This window comes from Notamacropus eugenii, chromosome 1 (assembly GCF_028372415.1).
Source record: "Notamacropus eugenii isolate mMacEug1 chromosome 1, mMacEug1.pri_v2, whole genome shotgun sequence".
NCBI classification, from domain to species: Eukaryota; Metazoa; Chordata; class Mammalia; order Diprotodontia; family Macropodidae; genus Notamacropus; species Notamacropus eugenii.
In genome coordinates, this window is record NC_092872.1 from 244,630,332 (window position 1) to 244,653,529 (window position 23,198).

Sequence of the window (23,198 nt, forward strand, 5' to 3'; positions counted from 1 at the left end):
GCAGCATTAAAAAACGGAAGTCGAGATGATGCAAAAACGCTTCCTGGGGGGTTGACCCTTGGCCAATAGACGAAGCTTTCAGCTCCGCACAGTGCACAAAGGCTGGACAAGGAGGAGGGACCATCAGAGCCAGAGACAAAGCTGCTGCCCATTGAAACCCTGCTGATAACATTGACTCCATGTGGCCCCCATTGCGCTGCCTACTGACCTCCTCACTGCTCTGTACGGGGAGCCAGAATTCCAGGTGTGACGCCAACTGCCAGCAATGGCACACCAGAGATGGGCCAGGTTGTAGACAGGAGAAGCCACTGAAGTGGCGGAGGGGAACCAAACAGTTTTAAGTATAGTCAGGAAGGAGTGGAGAGACCAACACGCCAGCCCCCCACCCTGGAAAAGGAAGCAAACTGAAAGAAAATGCACAGCAAATAGACATAATCTTGAAGAATTTTAAAGAATAAATATTTTTGTAATTAAACATTATGCAAACACGTGCCACGCTTGCTTTGTCCATGCATATGCGCTATATACAATTTTGAAAAATACTGTGTTGTCCTCTGGGTTTTAAAAGTCATGTACAAAGTTCCTTCCCTGCTGCTTGCTCCCCCCTCCCCCCCACAGAGCTGGGTCAGCATTGGACATTTGGGCACTCAGGGGAAAGTTGAATGGTGAGCAGAGGAAGGGAGGGAAAGGAAGTAGGGGGGGAGAAGGGGGAGGAGAAGAGATCCCTCACCAAAATACAACAAAGTGGCTGGTCTGGACATGAAAAGCAGTGTCAAGAAATTGTGTTTTAGGGTGAACTGTATTACACACAGAGAAAGAAAAGAAAGAGAAGAGAGAGGAGGCAGCTGGGAGGATGAAGCTACGTTACAAGTCAAAGTTGGAGGGCTTTTAGTGCATCTGTCACACTTGTTGGCGGCCTAGAATACTGTTGTACAATGGTTTATCTACCTTTTTTTATTACAATATAATTTACTTAAACTTTCCGTTAACAAAACAGAATTCCGGTACTACAGACCAGCGGTGTCAGAACAGGCTTAGTGCCTCCTTTTTTGTGTTTTTTGTTTTAATTGCATGAGCACTCTAGATGGTAAAGTTTTCAGAGTTCATTGTATGCAGGGCCCTTCTCAGTCCTCGATGTACTCCCACAGGTCTTTCTCATAGCCTTCATGCACATGCTGTAATAAAACCCTTCGTCGACTCTCACAGTATCTGTGGGGGAAGAAACAAGAGGTCAATGAGAACATTTGTATTTTTAATACACTGTGGAGGAAAGATGAATGGCAAATTCTTTACCAATGTGATTTCCCTTGTGCTCTTTTCAGCATTATATCTAAAAACATGCTCCTGTAAAGTCCTGCTCCAGGAAGGAGCACATCCTGAAAACAGTCTCACTTGCCTAGGTTCTTCCTCCATTGCCATCTCTCAGGAATCCTTAGGTTCACCCTTTGCCTAGATCTCTTTAATTCCCTTCACTCTTTCACTCCATTAATTAACAGTTGTCCCATCATTCCCAATGAGAACTCAAACCTCCAAACTGGCTTTCAATGCCACCTTTATAGAGAATATGCTTTTCCCATATCAAAAGGCCAAACTGAACTGCCAAATCTGTGTGTACTCTCAGTCCTCATGCCCTAACACCCTGTGATGCCACAGAAACTAAAGACAATCTGTTACCTCTGACTGGTTCCTCTTGTCTCTTTTTCCAAGTCCTTTCAAGATAGACGGCTCCAGAATAGTCTTCTTTTCCCTCTCAATTTCATTCACCACAATTATTATCTTTCCCAAGTCGAAAGGAAGATGCCCAATGCTCTATATGCTCCCTGATCTCTAGCCCTAGCCCCACATTTCTAACTACCCACTGACATCGGATGGGATTGAAACTTCAACCTGTTCCAATCATATCTTATCCCCACCGTCCCAAATGCTGCAATATACCTAGTCACCCCATCTGAAAACCTGAGATACACTAAAAGTGCTCTTTTCTATGATTCCCTCTTTCTTACACAGAGTACTGTGATCTTCCGTACTTTCCTGTGGTCTGTAGAGCTGCAAATGTATCTATATCGACCTCCTTTTTTAACCTTGCCCCCCAAATATATGAGAGCCAGGACAACTCGGATCATCTCTACCTCTGAGGCAGCACCCTCCTTCTATCTCTGAGTGTTGCCCAATGTATAGAAACATGAACAGCTGTGGGAGCTGATTGCACTGTGAGCCCACCTTGCCACACCTCACCTGTATTTGTCTTGCACTTTCTGCTTTATGTCCTGCAATGAATCTTGGGATATATCTCGCTCCAGGTACCCTGACAGCACCTCGGTGGCGTTCTCCAGATCTGCCTGGTTATTCTGCAAAAACAACAAGAGGCCTCAGTTTTTTCCACTTTAAAGAACTATGCTACCCCTGGCTGCCTCTAGATTTCTCTTAACTGCTCCTCCACTTTCTGCACCTGCTCTCTCCCCAGGCTCTAGGATAGATGCCACTCAGAAGGGCAGAACCCATTACACTTAAAATTTATGTTAGAGTGCAGCCACAAGGATCCCTGGGGGCTCCTTATTGGAGCCTTGCTTGATGTGACTGCTCTAGAAAATCAAATGTGTTTTCTCTCCTGAAGTCCCATGGTTTTTTAAAGTCTGTGCATTCTCTTCTCATTAGAAGAGCTCAACATTAATATGATTCAGATACTACTGGGGTTACATCGGAATTCACTAGCATTGTATGCACTGATCAAAAGCTCAGTGTAAGTCATGAGTAGTAGGCATTCTGAGACTGTACTTTCTTTGTTAGGAAGAAAAAGGATTGAACCAAGCTGGTGGGGTGGAAGACAGAAATCACTGTCAAAGAGGGCAATGGAGATGCTTTCAGGGTCTTGTCTTTGCCACTAGACTATGAACTCCTCAAAGGCAAGGAATCTATTGTGTTTTGACTTTTCTGACCCTGAGAACCAGTGCCAAGTATCTAAGTCAGTCATTAAACCTTTCTTGTCCTGTTTGCTTACAAATGACAAGCTCTGAGGCCTTTCTCGCTGAACCAAACAATCTTTCACTTCTTCCAATCCTCCCCTGACATGTTCCATATAATCTCAGAACAGGAAATGTCTCAGAGCACACTTTCTCCAAGTTTGTGTCTTAGAACCACACCCCAAAGACAGAAATTGTTTTCTTCTCTTTGGCACTAAACCAAACTACTGATGTTCAATAAAACAAGATCTAAAACATGTTATTTATGGACAAGTATAATACAGGCACAATCATAAACCCATAGCAATGCTTTGTCATTGTTTCTCTTTCTGAATCAAACATGGCAGAAGGCAAGGTACAGTTCAAAGAAGATCGGCTCACTCTGAAGTCAGTGTGGGGCCAAATTTTGCTTTTTACATTTACTGCTTATGAGACAATGGCAAGTCCCTTAACATTCAAGGGCCTGAGTTTCCAATTATGTCATATGAAGGGGTTGGACTAGATGGTCTCTAAGGTTGCTTCCAGCTTTGGAACATCTTTTGATGATTCATTCAAAAGTATTTAAATAGTTTCAGTTACTTTGTGCTATGTACTATGAGGGGGTACCATGGCTCAGTGGTTCTAGACTGGAGTCAGAAAACCTGGGTTCAATTCCTGCCTCTGACACATAATAGCATGTGACTTAGCAAGCCACTTAACTTGTCACTGCCCCAGGCAACTAAGAAAGAGGCTAAGTTACAGTGAAGCTGCCCCCACCTACTTGATCACAGACCCAGACTCCCACCTACTCCAAATAGGCCAATGGATTTGGACAGGTGTGAGGGACAAAGAGATGAGGAATAAAAACCTCCATCCTCAAGGGATTTACAATGCAATAGATCATTTAAGCTCATTTCTGGTAAACACTTGGCATGAAACTTAAGACAAAACCTGGTTAAAGAGCTGAGTCAAGGTTACAGTACAGCAGGCACAGATATCACCTGCATTTAGTAAAAACATTGTGAAGGCCCTGAGACAGGAGTTGTATACAAGATCTGCTCAGGTGTGGCCAGCCCCAGAGGACAAATCTGATCAAAGACATCCAAGAATGAAATTCATTAACAGGCCTAATTTCTATTCTTTCCATGGAACTCTAAGTAGCTCTTGCCAACCCGCTGAAAAGCTCTCAATCAAATCTAAGAACTTTTTTCATGTACCTTAGAATGCTGGTGTCTGATCTGAGGAAATGTAAATTCTTCACTGGTAAATCACAGCAGTGGCCCTGGAGAGCGTCTAAGAGGATGCTTTATATTCTTTCTGGTCCAGTGACCATTGGAAACATCCTCTATCATTGATATTTGGTCTCAAGGAGACTTTTCAACAGAGAAACCTAAGCCCCTTGTCCGTGTTTTCATCTGCCTCTAGAACTGAACTGTGAACATGAGATGGGTGAACTTTAAAAAAAAAAATCGATAATTATTTTACTCTAAATAGTTTCATTTGTAATCTCTGGATTTCACTTTTTTTTTTGAAGGGGGGAGGTGATGCAACTGCGGGTTAAATGACTTGCCAAGTCACACGTCTACTAAGTATCAGGTGTCTGAGGCTGGATTTGAACTCCAGTCCTTCTGACTCCAGGGCTTGTGCTCTTTTCACTGTGGTATCTAGCTGCCCCTGGATTTCATTGTAAGCATTTAAAACCATGAAACCCAGAGGCTTCTACGGGGAAGGACAGGAATACACATCATGAGTGAGTTCCAAATGATGACTGACTCCTGGGCTGGGGTGTCTCCTACCTCAAAGATGATGGACTGGTTATTCTTTTTGAGGTAGAAGGCGAAGACGTAAGTGTACATCAGAGTGGCACGACACTGGCACAGCACGTCCACTGCTTTCTTCAGAAATTGCACCTCAATCCAGGACATGTTGTGCTGCTGCATCTCCTCCATCTTCTGCTTCACCTGAGCATAGAGTTTGTGCTCGAAGCGAAGACTCTGCATGTGGTTCATGTAGCGATTGCAGTAGAACAGGTACCTCTGTAGGGCTGCCCGGGACCGCTGTGAACAGACAAGAGAGCTCGAGGCTGAGCACAATGGTCCTTACCAGGTTCTTCCTGGCTTCTGGGATGGAGCTGCAGGGAGATAAGGTACTGAGACAGACAGAAGGTGGCCAGAAGCTGTGCTCATGGGTGAAGAAAATCCATTCCTATTTCACTGTTTGTGAAACTCAATGAAGGTGGGCTTACAAAATGTTAACTTTTAGACTGGAGATCAATTTACTTTTGATTTTTTAAAATAAAAGCTATCAAGCACAGCAACTGTGAAAAATACTAAAAGCCAAAGCAGGTACATGGAATAGATTGTGGTTTCACCTATAATCCTCCTTCTTAATTCATATATGGAAAGTTATTTTTTTGGGGGGTGGGGTGGTTATCAAATGAAGAGTAAATTTTGACAAAGCAAACCCAAACCAAATAAAACTCTTTTCTTATAATCAAGTACTGCAGTTAAGCGTGAAATCATAGGCATGTATCATGATTGGTCACTTTGCTAAGGAGAACTAACTACTGAGAGTCCCTGACAGTTTTGCATTAATTATATAAACAGCATGCCTAGAGGAAGAACACTTGTACTTTAGGGTGAGAAAGCAAGAATCTGAGTCCCTCCCAGATGGTGAGGGCAGCAGAAGGGTTCATCGATCTCTCCTGGCCTCCATTTCCCTGCCTATGAAAGAAGGATGATGCTCAAAGGCTCACCATCAAGACAGCAGAATTCAAGCTAGCCAAATGTTATTGCCTTGATAACACACAAAGATAAATGTGTGGGCCTTGATGAGGTTCCAAAGGCATACGTACACTCTTCTATGTGAAAATTCTTAAAAAACAAAACAAAACATCTTGAAATTACTTACATTAATTATGGATATTTATGTTAGGAAATACGCAAATGATCGAGAATCATATATTTTTTCAGTATTCATTTTAAACAGTTCACAGTTCACAGAAAAGACTAAGTGTTTGTTCAAGATCAAATTTTTAGCCATGGAAACATAGGATTAAATAATATCCGGAGATAATCAGAAAAAGATAAATATAAACATAAAATGAGAAAAATCCCTAAAAAATGAAAATGAAATATATTTGAACAAAAAGCAGATGTCTAGTTAGGATATTTCTTTCAGTTGATTTGAAACATCTCATTGGCAGGTCCTAGAACCCTCAGATCTCAGCTAGATGCATGGAAGGCTGCCCAATGCTTCAAGTTTTACAAATGGGCAGGGCAAGAGTATCTGCAAGCTGGGAAAAAAAAACTGCAAATAATTCCCGAACTCTTACAGAAGAGTCTGGTCAGAAAAAGCTTCATGTTGAACTACAGAAGTGTTCTACATTTCTCAGTAAATATGAATCTAATAAATAAAGTATCCTGTGACCAGTATCAAGCCATGATCTACATAATGTCAATACACAAGGAAACTAGAAAGGTAGTGTAGAAGAGAATCACATGATTTACAAGTCATAGGTGACATGAAAGCATTGATTCTCACCAGATTTCTCCTTCAAATATTAAAAGCTACCTTACTTTATATTACTCTACATAAGAGAAACTATCAGTTATTAGGATAATTTTCCCAGAGTTTATAATTTTTATACTCTGGGGCAAATGGTTCCCTCATGAGTATGTGTAATGGGTTCTCCCATTTGAATCTTAACTTTAGGGATACATACATACCTCCTGTGCATCTCTTGCTGCCTTGGCATCATCCTCATTGTAACGGTTACAATTGTACCTAAAAGCAGAATAAAGGTTTAATAAAGCCACTCATCAACCAAGAATACAAATGAAAAGCTTTAGAACTAGAAGTCATGGACCATCTAGTCTATAATCCTTATTTTAAAATTAGAAAACTAAGATGAAACTTCTAAAGCAGCAGTAGCAGCACTGAGCAGGCAACTAGCAGGCAAGCCTCCTGACTCTTAATTCAGTGTTGGTTCTTGTTATTTTAATGTCTATCCTTTTTTGAAAAGTACTATTTCCAATTCATTTGGTTCCTGTATCTTACCAGGCAGATCCATGTGGTTCCCAGGGACCAAGACACACCCAGCAAAACTCTGCTTTACAGTTCTGGTTACGACAGACCATGTGATTGCAGCCTCCATCCTTTTCAATAGTAACATGGCATTTAGGGCACTCCTGTGAAGAAACCCCACAAAGTTTACTTTAGCATTTTCACTCTAAGACAGAGAAGGCACATCTGAACTCAACATGCATGAAAAGGATTTTAAAAATATTAATTATAAAAATTAAATATAAAAATATTAATTAATTATAGGAAGCCTTTGGTCCTAAGTCTCATATAGAACAGACTACAGGGCACACAAAGCATGATGTAAACTAGCAATGCTGCACTAATGGAAGGGCAGCTGGGCAAATTATCATGAGAGAGAGGCAGGTTTTGCTTGGGGGTGGGGTGGGGGGTGGTTTGAGGTGGAGGTCTGGGCCTGTGAGTTAACAGGTCTAGGGCACTCCTAATGAGAAAACAGCAGACTGGAGCACCCCTCTCAAACTGATGTGGTCACATAAGAGTTGTCTGTCATCCATTCACAAATCATTCATATAGAAAGCTCTTCATATTCAGTATTTCAGTCAAGTTGCCTAATGCTCCTATGGTTAGATGGCAACCCTGGATAACTTGTCTGGGGAGCTCCACCAAGACAAGAGTACAAGCTTTTAATGCTCCCATTTAAAATACTTATTTCATCTAAAACAGCTGAGAGGCTACAACATGATGACTAAATCAACGTCCTTCTTTGTTAAATAGTAAAGTACAAATTTCCACAAAAACATGTACATTGCTTATTCTAAACCTCTTGGAATTTTCCCAGATGCACAAACTAAGTCATATCACAAACACAAACTACTAAATGGTGAGGAGTAAAAGAGTACTACACTCATGCCCAAATTCTTAAATTATGATGAACACAAAATAAATGATCCAGCCACACTGACAAGGTCTTTCTCAGCAGCTGCTCTGCTCTATTCTGACCTTTAATCTTTCTAAAAAGCCAAAAGGAAATTCCAACCAAGCAAACTCAGGGCATCTCTTCAAAGGAGACATGCAAATCAACACAAGACAAGCAAACGGCAGTAGGGAAAGCATTACTATTTCACACATTCATACAATGGAAATGATGTTAAGCCCCTTAGCGAGGAAATAATCTGAATCTAACAACAAAAACTTCAGTATAAACTATACATAAGAAACTAGCTACATTTTCTACAGTTATCAACCAAAGCGAAGTAACTACTACTATTAAGTCACACATTTTCAATCTAAGTTTCCAACTTTTGCTCAGACCTAAACAAACAGATGTAACAAAACTCCCCAAAAGTCCTTTACACAGATGTCACAAAGTACAGAAAAGGGAAGAACTAAAGCTACTCATTATCATGAGATAGGTCAAATAAAATACAAACCTTTGTGTTGGCTGCAATCCAATTAGAGGTTTCACTGTCATCATCACACTTTTTAATCCATTTCTTTAACCACTGTTTGGAAACAACAGCTATTAGTATACAAAATAAAAGGTTTTTTGGGAAAATATATTGAAGACTTTTAAAGACCTTTCTTTTCATGAAGCTTTTATCTTATACAAATTTGCCAGTATGTGGGGCAAGGTAGGTTTTGAAAAGATGAATAAAGCAGACAAAAAAACCCCACAAAAAACCAGAACCCCAAATTTCTCATCACTGTACAAATCCAGGAAATCAGAGAATTCTGGGGTTTGTGTTGAGCAAGAATTATATACCGAGCATTGTCTAGAGATCAGTGAACTTAACAATATATCAAGATTTCCATAAACAGAGAAAATGTGCTACTTTGGTGGAGAGTCTTGGTTTTATTACGCATAATATCTAAGGTTTTTGGGGGTGGAGTAAGGTGGGGAATGGTTTGGGATAGTAAGTGACAACTTAGAAAAATGACTATATATGAACACCCCCCCACACATTTCCTCTTAATTCTGTTAAAAAGCCAAATATATCTGCATATCACCAGTGAATCCTAAGTCTTCTGACTGGAAACCTAATATTAAAGGTACTCGGTGCCCCCCCCCCCCCCCCCCAAATTCTTGAAGCTTAACTTATGGCTAATTTCACAAGGAATAACCATCTCTTGCCAAATATACATTTTCTTGATGATTAATGTAAGATTTTAACAATTAGATTTCTATTCTTGTCATGGTGTATAGAAGGCTACCTTCCAAACCTACCACTACTTCCAAATTAAAAATACTACTACATCTGATTTCAGCCCAAGCGGCCTAGAAGTGATAATGAGTACGTGCAGGACCAATTCATGAGTAACCAATTCCTTAATAACTAATAGGTAACAAACATGAAAAGATTTCTGACAATTTCTAACTTAGGCAGGTGTGCAGAAGTGTCATTTTATATAATGCTAATTTACTCCAAAGACTTCAATCCTATAGTTTGGAAAGTTAGGCTATAATTTTACTTTAATTTTCTAAACTACCAGCATTCTTCTTTGATTTATGCTTCAAATACTGTTCTCTGAATATAGTAAAAGAGATCTGCTATATGTGAATGGATGATGGTGATAATGAAGTCTCCTGACAGAATGATAAACATATTAGCAATGCTGGCAATCATCTTGGAGTCATTTGAAAATGTTAAAAACAAATATACCAGGCAAACTCACCTTGCATTTAACAGGATCGTGCCAATTTTCTCCACAGTTAAAGCTGAAATGACAGAAGATATAGATGTTGCATTCTTGAAAGTCAATAAAATTTGATCTCATTTTGACAGTTACATTCTACATTTTCCATCACCACAAGGATGGTCAGACCATTCAGAATCCATCTGGAATGTGTACTTCCAGACTATGGGGCTAGGCCCAGATTAGTTCAAACCACTAGTTTTCCAGGTAATTGTGGAATTTACTTCTTTTGGTTGTTGGTACTATTAGGCCCAAAGGCAAATACACATGCTCTCTTCCTAAGTTCAGTTCTACTGCATGGAATATAGTTTACTCAACAAAAACACTGCTAACATTTTGTTTGTGCAAGGAAGAATGTGCCACTAAAATAAATAAGTAGGAAAAAGATTTCAAATTTAACATGAAATTTTTTCATCAATTCTTACTTGGTGAGTAAATATTGAAAAAAAGCATGTGACCTACAATCAAGATCACAAAGCTACCTCTATGAGCTAATAATTTAAGAACAGCTACAACTTCTTACCAAAACTGGCGGCCACATTTGCAGCGAACAGGTTTAGCATCAGGATACTGGACTTTAACAACATGGTGACAGTCTGGGGCAGGACACCACTTTAACAGTCGATTGCACTGGGGAAAAAAATAGAATTTAAAAAAAGTGGGAAAATAAGAAAGGAGAACAAATACAGCTCCAAAGGTAAGCTCCTATGTATGACATATGACAAAGAACATGCTGACTTATTTTGGGGGGCTTTGGGGTAGTATGTGCACTGAACTACACTTTCATAAAACCATGGTGAAAATTCTTGGTGTTTTAAGTGGTTTTCTCTGCCTATTCTTGGGCAGGCCACATTTAGTTCAAAATACTATTCATTTTATAGTTGGTAGAGACATTCTGAACAGTTAATCACCCTTACAAAGGAAATGCTTGACAAAAAATTACTCATTTTAGGAATGAATGTTCTTCTTTATGAAATGATCACTAGTACACGGCCTCCACTGGCTCTTGGTCTATTTTGTAAATTGTTAGATGACTATATTTTTGCACTATTTATAAGCACTTATCACTGAGTATAAATCCATTTACAACTATTTTCAAATGACATTTATTTAATGGAAAATGAAACTTATGTTCTCACTCTGTTCAGGAAGATTATTAGTTACTTCACATCAGTCTAAAGGACATCTGCTCAGAAGCACTTAGCTCTAAGATATCTTTAGGAACTCAAAGAAAACAAAAACTTTTGTAGGGAAAGTAAGATATTGAGAAATTCTCTAAATAGTCAAAGATGTCAACAGGTAGTTCTCAAGGAAAGAAATTCAAGTTCTCTGCAATGGCATGAAAAAATGCTCCACACAACTAACAATTAAAGAATTACAATCTAAAAGCAACTCAGCAACACCTCACACCCATCCAACTGGCAAAGATTGCTGAAGAAAAAAGCAAATGTCAGAGAGGAAAATGGGGGGCAGGGGCAGGGGAGGACAGTACACTTCTCTTAGAATAAACTAGGGAAACCTGGGCACAGTTGTGCACTGTTGGTGTAAACTGTGCCAACCATTATGAAAAACATCTGGAGTATGTGCCAAAAAGTACTAAACTGTGTATATCTTCTTACCCAGTTATGTAACAGTAAAGTGTCTATATGTACAAAAACATTTATAGCAGCACTTTTTGTAGTATTAAAAAACTGGAAATTAAGAGGAATAGGTATATGACCATCTACTGATTTGACTGAATAAATGGTGTAAAAAGAAATGATATATTTCAGAAGAAACTAAGAAAATTTCTATGACTTTATGCAGCATGAAGTGAGAACCAGAACAATTTATTCAATGACAACAAAATAATAGGCAAAAAAATCTGAAAGACTTTAGAACATCAATAAAAAATGCAATACCAAGTCCAGAGGACACTCATCTCCTGCCAGAAGGGTGAGGGACTTAAAATGAAGAATGAGACATACATTTTTGTCATGAACAGTGGAAATTTCTTGTTAGGAAAGTGATTTTTCATTTTTTAAAAGCTGTTCAATTGAGGGAAGGGACATTAGAAAAAATATTTGTGAAAATAAATTTCTGAAAAAGACAATGAGATAATTTTGAATGCTGATATGCTTTTTTCTAATTACGCATCTCCACTGACTTATGATTTTGTAGACTGAAAATGTGCTATTTTACGTTAAAAAAAGGCATCATGCTTACATGACTTATTAACAAAATACTGAGTTAATTCTACCTTACTTTTGGCAAAATGGTTTAACAACTTTAAAAAAAGATGGCCAAAGACCAAATTCTCAGGAGACGCACACCTCTTTGATAATAGACTGGTTTCCAGTTTTTCAAAAGAGCTATTTATTAGCTACCAAAACAAATCTGCAATCCAATTACTCTAAGAGAGTTTTCATGTTGATGGTAATAACAGTAAGGAAACAACCCAAACGTTAAAACAACAATGAATTTTCAGGAGAAAACCACTCACCTCTACAAAACTATTAGTTATTAAATGCTGGTACTTTAATTTAACTTTTGAATCTGTGATCAGACGCCTATCAAGAAAGAAAAGAAGCAAAAACAGTTTACTGGGAGGTTTGCCTAGAATATATCACATTAACAATTATAAAACATTATTTCATAATTGCTAATCTCTGCTGATGGCTACAAAATGACAAGTGGGGAGAAGGGCTGTAAATAATGACATTAGTATGCTTGCCACGACCCAACTTAATGGCACCAATCAAAGCAGTTTATCAACATCATTTCTATGAAATCAAGAACTTAAATATAACTTTGGCAAGGTCTACTATAAATTTTAAGTTGATGCCCACATGCAGAGCTGCAACCAGGCTAAGTTATCTGGAATCCAAAATGTATAATCAATTTGTTCTGCTCATTTTGTGGCTTATCTTTCTTCTTATTATACAGATTTTACAATAGGATAATTATTTGGGAGTTTTCTTTATAGATTTACGTGTTATCCACAAAATGATGACACAAATTAGTAATAAAAATGGAATATTTAAGGATAAAAACTAAAAGGGTGATATAAAAGAAACATGAAATAGAGGCTAACAGGTACTTAAGGTAAGCTAACATAGAACTGAATTGCAAATTTGATTCTAAATCATTGGGCAATCTAAGGACAAATGGGGAAATATGCAGTATAGCTTTTCTTTTCGTAAAGAAGCACTTAGAAATTCATTTTGTTGAGAAATTAATTTTTCTGAAACCAAAGACAAGCAGGGTTTAACCAAATTAGAAAGGTACCTCAAGTAACAAAGTCCTAATGCTAAGACTGGGTCTAAAACAAAGCTGATCCAACCCTTCTCAATATTTTAAAACATCAATTATCTTAACCCATTCTCTATTAAGTTTTCCTATATTACGATTCTTGTTTTCTTCCCTCATATCTCCAAATACTCCCTTGGCCTTCAGTCTATTCACAGCAGATGATGAGACAAACACAAGACAGACTGCTCAAGGCTTGTTTGCCAACATACTCGGAATTTGTCACTTTCTTTACCTATCCTTAGTCACCTCCCTCCTTTTCAAGATAAAGAGACGGTTTCTGACTCTTTGCCAAAGCTAATTTTATTGAGTAGTCCAAAAAGACTGGTTGAATCATTTTGATTTGTATTCCTTTAATGTCCCCTTTTCCATTACTGTATAAACAGGCCCAAACTACTCCAGGAAGTTTATAATCAATGCCCTACTTCCTCAAAACCTACTTAGACCTTCACAATTTGACATCTCCCCCATCACTCAAATGAAGTAGCTATAAAACAAAGATCTTTTCATACAACTATCATGTTTCTTTACTTCTCTTTCCTTTGCATCTAGTTTTATGTCTCTAGTCCCATAATTTGCCTTCCTGGCTCTTCTTTCCAAGATCTTAAGTTACCACAACTGATAGTGTTACCACCATACACAAGATGATCATGTCATTCACAATTTTGACTCCAATCTGTCAGTCTACTAACTACTGAACATAGTTCAAACTGCAGAGACACTGTGGTGTAATTGAGAGAGCTGGGCTTGAAGTTAGGAAGAGGTGGGATTTTCAATCTATCCTCTGATACCAACTGTAGGATCTGGGGCAAATAATTTAAGCCTCTGTCCCTTTGCTAACTCTCCTTGGAAATCTACTAAAAATCAGAGCAGTTGTGGACCTGTGTTGGTAGAGGGAGTGAGGTCTTGTCCCATAAACTCCTCTCATTGACAGACCCCCCCCCCCCCCCCGATCTTATCTAGCACAATATATGTGGTATCCTTTGTAGAAGTTTTGTGCTTTCTTCCCAGGTTTTATGCTATTACTTAGTATACTACAAATCTCTACCTGATGAAATCCTAAGGAATACTTCAAGTTCAAATGCCACATGCTTCACCAAGCCTTTCCTGAAGCTTCCAGTTAGCAATAACAGCCCTTAGTCACCCTTCCTGTAAAAGCCTGTGGTCTACGTTCCGTTAGTACAGCTTGCTCCATGAGAGAGAGCATGGACCTCCAATAATCTTTGTGTTTTCCCAGTGCTTCAGACACACTCAGTGTAAAACCTTAAAGTTCATATAATGATCTAGTCCCTATCCCATATGGCTACAACTAATCTGAGATGAAAAGAACCTTTGGTCACATGATCCAAACAATTATACTCTGCTGAAGTAAGTGGGGTATGGAAAACAGAGAAATTGCATTACTCACTGAATCTATGCTTTGAAAGTATATATAGGTTGACAAATATCAGCAAGGTTTCCTTAAGCCAGCCTACGTGCTAGCATTAACTCCCTGCTAACAGAGCACCTCAATACAGTTTTGCACATCAATTTATAGCACTAGTTTAGGACATACACTCAACATACTTTTTGGCTTGTTTCCTAAAAATCTTTCAGACATAGGAGACCATTTCTTGGGAGCCAATACTTTTGTGCTTCATTTCTAAGCTGAAATATCAGTAACTGTGTTTTTGTACACACTTGCATTTGGGACAGACACTGTTTATTTCACCATGTGACAAAATGATCAAAACATCTTCTATACACTCTAAAAGTTCAATCAAAACCACTTACATGAAACTGACAAAACTAAATCTCTAGATTAGCAGAACCGAGTCCATATTTGGAACCCTGAATCAATGTTTAGTTATAAGAGGTGATTTAGGAAGGAACAAGGAAATATTGCCCAGTTGATCCTGTCAGTATTAAAGGATCAAATCAATAAGGTCAGTAATTAGTGTTTGGAAGAGATACAGGCATAAATGTTGTTTTTTTTTTTTACCGTCCCCTATCCCTCTTCACTTGGACCAAACCTACAGAGATCCTAACTCTTCCATTATGTCAGGATGTGACATTTTAAATATCTCCATTATCTGGAGGGGAAAAAAAAGGGTAGCATGGACAATTAGGTAAAGAAACAGATTTGGGGGTGGGGGGGACATGGTATCAGAGAGATGATGCTGGGGTGGGGGGGTGTTTCACGATGGCTATGGCCATCGAGGATTCATCATGCTGAGCTCATTTATTCAGAACACTCACTCTCTATGTAGGTTAAAAGCCTAGGGAGAACAGAAACAGATTACCTCAATCTCATTGGAAAGCCTGGAGAGATTTTACAAATATACCTTTTAGTTCTTCAAACTAAAAAAATTACCTCTTCACTTCATTGTTCATACAAACATCTAATTCACCTGCAGTGGAAGGTGACTATATCAAGAAGATTCTCTGAAATTCTGACCAATGGTTAGTCTGCTCTTCAGAACTAAGGCACAAGGTCCTTATCAGTTATGACTCTGAATCTATTGGTGTCCTATTATGTAAGCATGTGAGATATTTATAGCTATTTTTATTCTGGATAGATCCAGATCCAATTGCAAAAACTTTCCCCATTTTTTCCCAACACAAAAATTGAGAAAGTAGTTCCCTTATTTTACTTTCCATTCTCCCATGTTAATTGGTGGACAGCTAATCATTAAGAGAACAAAAGAAGTAAAAGGCAAAACTGAGTCACTAAAAATCAATTTAGTTATCTTTAGACAATTGCTAAAAGTTCTTGTCTTCATGAACTAAAAATTAAGGCAATTAGTGTAAGCAACAATAACAACAACAAAAACAAGACATTCTCTTTCAAATATAATTTTTTCCCAAATGTGCCCAAGTCCAGAGATGGTAAAAGGGCAAAGAAAGGTTTCTATTTCTTATTTTTCCTTCAAAATTCCAAAGTGTTCTGCCTGATTTTTAACATCTGCTAAGAATATATGATTTTAGAAAACAAAGATATGCAAAGAAATCTGAACTTAGTATATAACAAAAGTTGGGAGAAAAAAATGTAAAATTGTACATAAATTTTGAAGTTTTGCAATAATGAGTATTAATGTATTTGCTTTAAAAGCTTGATTCCCTTAAATGGAAAATTTCTCTTACAGTACTGAAAATAATTTGATGCTAAAAATTTATGTAACTCTTCCACAATGGTATCAATTTAAATATGTATCTATATCCCACTTAATAAACCAAGATTCGTTATCCAGGCTCATTTAGGTAATGTGACAGCTGACCTGGGTTCTAGTCAGGCTTTCCTATCAACTAGCTAGCTATGTTACCCTAAAGCAATTCATTTCATTCTGTGAGTTTTTCCTTAAGTGTAAAATGAGGAAGGTTGAATTAGATACTTTCAAAGCTCTGAACATTTATTATGATCCAAATGAAGGCGTTTCACAGTCAATAAATTTCTTGAATGAATGTCCTATTTTCTATGAGGATAGAGGAAGAATTGTAATGGATGATTAAGGTAGCTACTTGGTAAGCAAGATATTTCAAGTTATTGTAACTGGTCACAAAGTTCATGTTTTCTAGAACAAGAATTGAATGCTACTTATCCCACTTGGGCGTATGTAGCTTTCTGAATTCTGGAAGGACTGATGCTACTGCAATGCACATCTAGCCTTAGGAGAAACGTAAGATAAGACAATAGTTGGTGCAGAATGCTAGTACAGCGTCCTGGGACCCATAACGCCTGGACAAGATGTTGCTATGGGGAACATGAGAAGGACCAAATTCGTCTAGGAGGCAACTTGGCAAACTAGAAAGATTATATACTGGATTTGGGACTGTAAGACTCATGCTCACATCTTGACACTGCTACTTCCTACTTCTAAGATAATGGGTAGGTTACTTTAAAATGCTCTAGGGTTTTGTTTACTCATTTGGAAAAAGTTGAACTAGATAAGAACTAGGGGGCTCTCTGAGGGAAGGCAGGGATGGTTTTCATCTTTTTATCCCCAGTGTTTGGCAATTACTTAGTACTCAATAGATACTTAATGTATGCTGAACTGAATTTAAGTAATTAAGGCTTATTCTGAATGGCCTCCTATTATGGTAAAGAAGAAAAGACCCAAGGACCTGGGTTCAAATCCCAGCTCTTCTCGCTAATCCCTAGACAACAAGGGCCAAAGTCAGGTAATCTGAGTTTGGTGATTGGGTAGAGAGGGCTGGGCTTAGCTCCTGAGGTCCCTTCCAGCTCTACATCTTTTATTTTATGAACTAAGGTTAATAGGTGGAAGTTTCAAAAGAGCAGATTATATAATGTGACAAAAGAGTTTCCTAATTACAGCCATCCAAAAATGTAATGTTTTGCCTGCATAGAAAGTGAGTCTCCCATCACTAAGTATTTATGTTCAGAAAACAGATGACTATTCACAAGGGCTATTTACTGATGTGATTTCTCCTTACATTTGGCTTACACATGTCCTACATGTTGATAAGAATGGGAAACAGGAAAAGTGGAAAATCCTAAGAGTAAACTTTTGTTAATTGTTTACTGGTCTATAAGTTTGGGGGGAAAAAAAGAATTGAAACTAACAGCTAAAATGATATTTGTGAAATCCACATACCCAATGTTTCCCCTCTCTCCATTAGCATGGGGGAGTAATAAAAAGGTGCTTATCACATTCCATAGTTTGCCTGAATACTGACTGGGTATTTTACTACAAGAAGTGCTTCAAGTAGTAAACGCAATGTTGGCCCACACCACTAGAAAGGAATTAAGAAAGTGTTAATATTTTTACATTTAAAATTCGGCAACTACACAATGCTCTGAGAAAGCCAATTTAATCTGGTATCTGAACAAAGAGGAAAACACACAGGCATCTACCCTAAGTACTTACATAACTGTGCTGTCGTCCACTAAGATATCACAACCATGAGCAGGACATGAGATAGTCTGAAAAAGAGTCAATCACACACATTCAAAGTTCATTTTCCAATCTTTAGGGTCTGGATTCTTTTATTCGACAATGTCAAGTACAAAGCTAAAAGGTTTGATATTTCCACCCACTTGTATTATCTGGCATGCCCCAAACCTAAGTAGAACGTTAATACCAGCAGCAGGTACAAAAATTTAATTTCTCTCTCCTGTTTTATGTGGGTGATCAAAAGGGAAGAAGAAAACGTCCATTTGCTGAACAAACTCCAATTGTGAGGCTCGCATGGAAAATAGAAGGCAGCACAGAAAACTTATGTGAAAAGAAAAAAGCCCCCTCAGGTTATGGATTAGCATATTTTAAAGTCCCCTCTGCAGGGAGCTTGTTGGGAAAATCATAAAGTTACTTAACTATTAAGTTTCAAGATCTAAACCACTTTTCTTTACCTGTCCCATGCCTTCCTCCATTATTTTGGTAGTTAAATATTCACTCCAGCACTGCATACAGAACTTATGTCCACATTCAAGGCCAGTGAAATACTGCAGCAAAAATAAGAAGGGGTTTTAGCAATGACTTATTTGAAATCACCACAGAAAATACCTTGAGATAAGGCAGTAATATTAAATCATATTACATATTCCTTCAGAGCCTACAATGTCCAATGGAGAAATTAAAGGGTCAAGCCCAAAAACTTGTCATGAGGAGGGGAAACTCTAGACAGTCAAACACATTCTGTCACACCAATTCACCTTAGTTTCGCATGAATAAAAAAAATGAGTGTGTGTGTGTATGTGTGCGTGTGTGTACACGTATGCCTATACATGAATTGGATAAAAGGCAAAATAGCATTTTTTCAGCCTCAACAAAGGTACTGGAAAAGACTATTCAAAGTAAAACTCAGAAGCAAAACCTAAAAACCTTCAAATCAAAGATATATGCTAAATTAAAAAAGATTACTCACCCTCATTTGGTGTCTACTAAATACCTGGCCTTAAGTTTTAAAGTAGTATGGTAAATGAAGAACAATGCCAGAAACAGCAGTAATTTAAAACTACTTCAAAAACATCTTGTGGTTAAAGTTCCAATTTCGGGTTAATGTCAAAATGAAAATCTGGTTAATGACAAATCTTCTAAAAACAACAAGGAAAGGTTCGGCTGTTGAGTATTATCCCACACAGGCAAAATGTTGGATCTCAACTGCAGATCTTTCTTCATGTTTATTAAGAGACAATACTAGAAGATCTTGATTTATTTTTCTTCCATAACTGAGTAGCGTGTCTCTGCAATAATGCTCATACTTAAGTGCATTAAGGTTTTCGAAGAGTGCTGCTCTTCACCACTAGCCTGTGAGAGACATAGCACAGCGTGGATAAATATTGGAGATTACTTTGTCTCTTTTGCTTTCTTCTAGTCCAGGGAAACGTGTATCACCTTTTGACATTCAGAAACAAAAAAAAGGATTCACTAACATGTTGAGTACTGGTATTAATATTGAACTGAGTCTCTATGAAAACAAATAATATTTCTGTGGATAACAGCAAAAAACAAAACAAAACAAAACAAAACCCTAACACACACACATCTGGAAAAATCAACCTATGCCATACAAAATGTAGGGTGTGGAGAGTGAGGAAGACTAAGGGAAAAAAAAAACAGCTTATAGATTTGTATAAACATATAGTTGCATATCATGTATATCACAGTATTTGGTTCTGACTACTCCCAGTAACCTATGGAAAATCGTTTCTGATTCAATTTTTGTGGGTTACTTTAAAAATTGCTCTGGGGACAAGAGAACACTTTCCCCCTCATCAAAGACCTCCTAAACATATTTTTGCTGTATTTCACAGTACTAAGAATGGCCCTGTATTATCCTCATACAGTCATTCTATAATTTTCAAAGCTTTTCACATTATTTTACTTGATGTACCAATTAAACTCACTGTGACGCATGGTATCCAATTCTACTTTATTCGAGCAAAATGAAGTTTAAAAGGTTAAATGTTTTTATCCAAGATGTTACTAGTAGACAGAACAATGGATAATAATTCATAAAGTTGTGTTCATACACAAGGTTCCTCCATGGACTAAACATTCTCAACAGAAATGTTTCTCATTAAAATAAAAATGCCTGTGTTACCAACATTTAAAATGTTGTTGGTTTTTTCTTTTTTGTGGGAGGAGAACAGGATCTGGGATTTCTTTGGTACAGGAAGTTTCTGTTGAAGATTCTCCAATATTTATATATAATTTTTGAGAGCTGCCTGGGGTACCATGAGGTTAAGTGATTTGTCCAGGATCACAGTTAGTGACATATGTAAAACTCTTCCTGACCTGAGAACTGGCTCTCTATTATGCCACACTGACTCCCTTACACTGGTGTTTCTGATAACAAATAGAACAGACTGAACTTGGATGGCTCTAGAGAGAGGGAAGCTGATGATTTTGTCCAGTTCTGCCTAACTGCAATCCAGTTCAACTAGTGATGTCACTTGCAGATGCTTAGCACAGTGTCAGGTACATGGGAAGAGCTTAAGTAACTGTCTATGGTCTGATGGTTGGTGAATCCTCCCTGTGTTATCTCTGTACTGGGACAGGACTGGTTCGTCCTCATGTTTGGTCCTTTCTGCATCTTCCTCTGAAGCCTGGCATCCAAAATTTTTACACCTGGGGCTTGTATAGTCTGAGCTCAGGTTTAATATCTAAGCTTAAGGGCCATAACACCTTTTATCACGCCATTAGATCAATTCCTGTTTATTATTTCTGTCACTAACTAAGCTGTACTATAGATGCGCAAGACCAAGCAAGGATAGGAAAATCCAAAAGAGGGATGCACAAAAGTTCTCACAAAGAATAAGCAGAAAGGGACCATGTTAAGACAAAACATCAAGATCTTAAAGGTTCCATATACAACTTAAGATTCCTAGAAGGAAACAACAATTAAATGGGATCATTCATCTCTACATCTCTATACAGCCTATAGGGTTTTAGTATAAAGTGATTGTTTCTAAACACAAAGGCACATCTGCCAAGTAAAGCAACTTCCCCCTGGCTGTAGAAATTTATTCAGTTTTATGGGGTTTCTGTATTATGGATATTCTTGCCTAGCTAAGAGATTAAAAAAAAAAAAAAAAAAAGAAACCTGACAAAAATGCTTCTAGAACGTGGCAAGGATTGAAGGTTTCACAAACAGGATGATATTAGCCAGTTTAAAAAAGTTTCAAGTTTATAGTAGAAGGCTATCAATTACTTAAGTGGGTCCTAACTTAATTAAGTCTAGTCGATGTTTTAATACGTTTTTAAAGGATACTATGGCATGAATTAAAAAACAAAATGGATCTTTTAAGAATTTGTACACATAATACCCATAACTAAAAAAATGGCTATACTGGAAGAAAGCACTATATGTGATGTATTCTTCTGAACTTGTGGAACTGACTCAAACACTACTCCTGGGTTGTAGATGAGAAAAGGTTGTATAAGGCAGGCTCCTATTTTATTTCCAGTATCATGATGGAAGCGATGTTTAAAAGAGCCCACACCTGTATAACACATCAAGGCTTTTACAATATATACAAAGGCCATAAAATATGTTGGAAAACAGAAATAATACACAGGTATATGCTGAAAAAAATTTATTAATTACAGACACACTGAGGTATTTTCCCCTAACACACTGAGGAGGGAAAGTGAGGTTTTTAAGTCTACTAATTCTAATAAACTCCCTTGACTACACAATATAAAGAACTGTCTGGGTCAGTATAATACGATGGGTTCTAACAGACTTCTAAAGGTGATGTGGCTTTTAAAGGGCATGACTTTGAAAAGCTTTAAAGTTTTAAAAATATCTGGGTATTATATTACGTTATATTATAATATTCCTTACCTTGATAATGCCAATTTTTACATAGGTTAGGAACTACAAAACTTTCATGAAGTATGGAAATAGCAAATAAGACCAAACTGTGCTGGACAAAACAATCAGGACATTAAGTAAATAAAATTTTTTAAAATGCAATCAACTCAATAAACAAATTTTATAAATTAATATAAACAGTAAAAGAAGAGTGTACGTGAAGAGTATAGAAAGAGGTTTTCTGCATGCTTCAGCATTTTAAGGACTCATTCTTTTATTAATGTAAACACCTGTCACTCATACAGACTCACAAATACTCTAAAACAAAATGATTTTAAAAATTAAATTATTTTTGCTGAAAAAAGATTCTGTGTTTTGGATAAATTTCTCCTTAGTCTGCCCCGGTCTCTAACGAAGCCTTTTTAGCTAGTCTGAGCTCACTTCTGCAAGAAAAACATTAGAGACCCTTAAGATCTACTTCAGGCCACAATAGTATTACTTTAACTCACTTAAAGAATTTATTTTATTTGTATTTTGTGACTTGAACCAGAGTCTTATCTGCATCATTTTCTAATTATAAATGGGACTTAATAAGATAAACTCATAAAACATTTCAGAAAAATACACTATAGTCAAGAGAACACATCATCCCTTTTCTCACTGCTATTTCTATTAAGTTTAGTTATATACTTCTCCCCAATGAGAGGGTTGGATTAAATGACCTCAAAGGTCCTTTCCACCTCTAAATCTATTACTCTATGAACACATTAATATCAACTGTGATTCTATTTCACTGCTACTATTAGGCACATGAATAAAAGTAGAAGACAACGAAAATTGTTTTTAAAAAGAGTATGTAATGTGACTAAGAAATCTTAACAGAAAGAACATGATGCTGTTATTTTGGGAGGATAAGAGAAAACAAAATAGTTATAAGGATAAAGGAATGCAATGATAAATTCATCTGTTAATCTTATGCTAACTTTATTTTGGCCCAGTAACTCATTACCATCCAAATAAGATCATAGTTCTAGAGCTAGAAGAATAACTGGAAGGCACCTAGTCCAATCTTCTCATTTTACAGGTGGGAAACTGAGGCCCAGAGAAGTTATGTGACTGGCCCAACCCTACGTAGGAAATAGCGGAGGCTAGATTTAAACTAAGATCCTTAGGCTCCAAATCCAGTGCTCTTTGCACTATACCTAGATTTACATCAAGAAACTTCTACATTAGGAAGTTTAAGATTCTGAACCTCTGCTTACTTATCAGAAGATATAAGATCATTATTGTATTTAATTAACACCAATATTCCTAAGCCTTTTTTTCCTGTGCATATTATACTTAGCATTCTTTTATCTTTAAGGATTGTTTTAGTTCTTAACATGTGGTTCCATATCAGAATGATTTCGATAATTAGGAAAAACCTTTTCAGATGGTGAATCCCAGCAATCTCCTTAAAAGCTTGGTATTTAAGGG

The 23,198-nt window shown here is 37.4% G+C and overlaps 1 protein-coding gene across 1 annotated transcript in view; it reads right to left on the reverse strand.

Annotated features, from left to right (window-relative positions):
- Window positions 1-432: 432 nt before the first annotated feature.
- Window positions 433-23,198, reverse strand: part of ARIH1 (ariadne RBR E3 ubiquitin protein ligase 1) — a 73,124-nt gene continuing 50,358 nt past the window's right edge. Inside the window, exons 4-14 of the mRNA XM_072628426.1 lie at window positions 18,313-18,405; window positions 17,831-17,886; window positions 12,160-12,226; window positions 10,201-10,307; window positions 9,657-9,699; window positions 8,414-8,485; window positions 6,999-7,129; window positions 6,668-6,725; window positions 4,736-4,996; window positions 2,236-2,348; window positions 433-1,209 (exon numbers count right to left, since the gene is read on the reverse strand). Of these exons, the coding sequence (XP_072484527.1) occupies window positions 1,125-1,209; window positions 2,236-2,348; window positions 4,736-4,996; window positions 6,668-6,725; window positions 6,999-7,129; window positions 8,414-8,485; window positions 9,657-9,699; window positions 10,201-10,307; window positions 12,160-12,226; window positions 17,831-17,886; window positions 18,313-18,405 (1,086 nt within the window). The 3' untranslated portion in view covers window positions 433-1,124. The remainder of the gene's footprint in view (window positions 1,210-2,235; window positions 2,349-4,735; window positions 4,997-6,667; window positions 6,726-6,998; window positions 7,130-8,413; window positions 8,486-9,656; window positions 9,700-10,200; window positions 10,308-12,159; window positions 12,227-17,830; window positions 17,887-18,312; window positions 18,406-23,198) is intronic.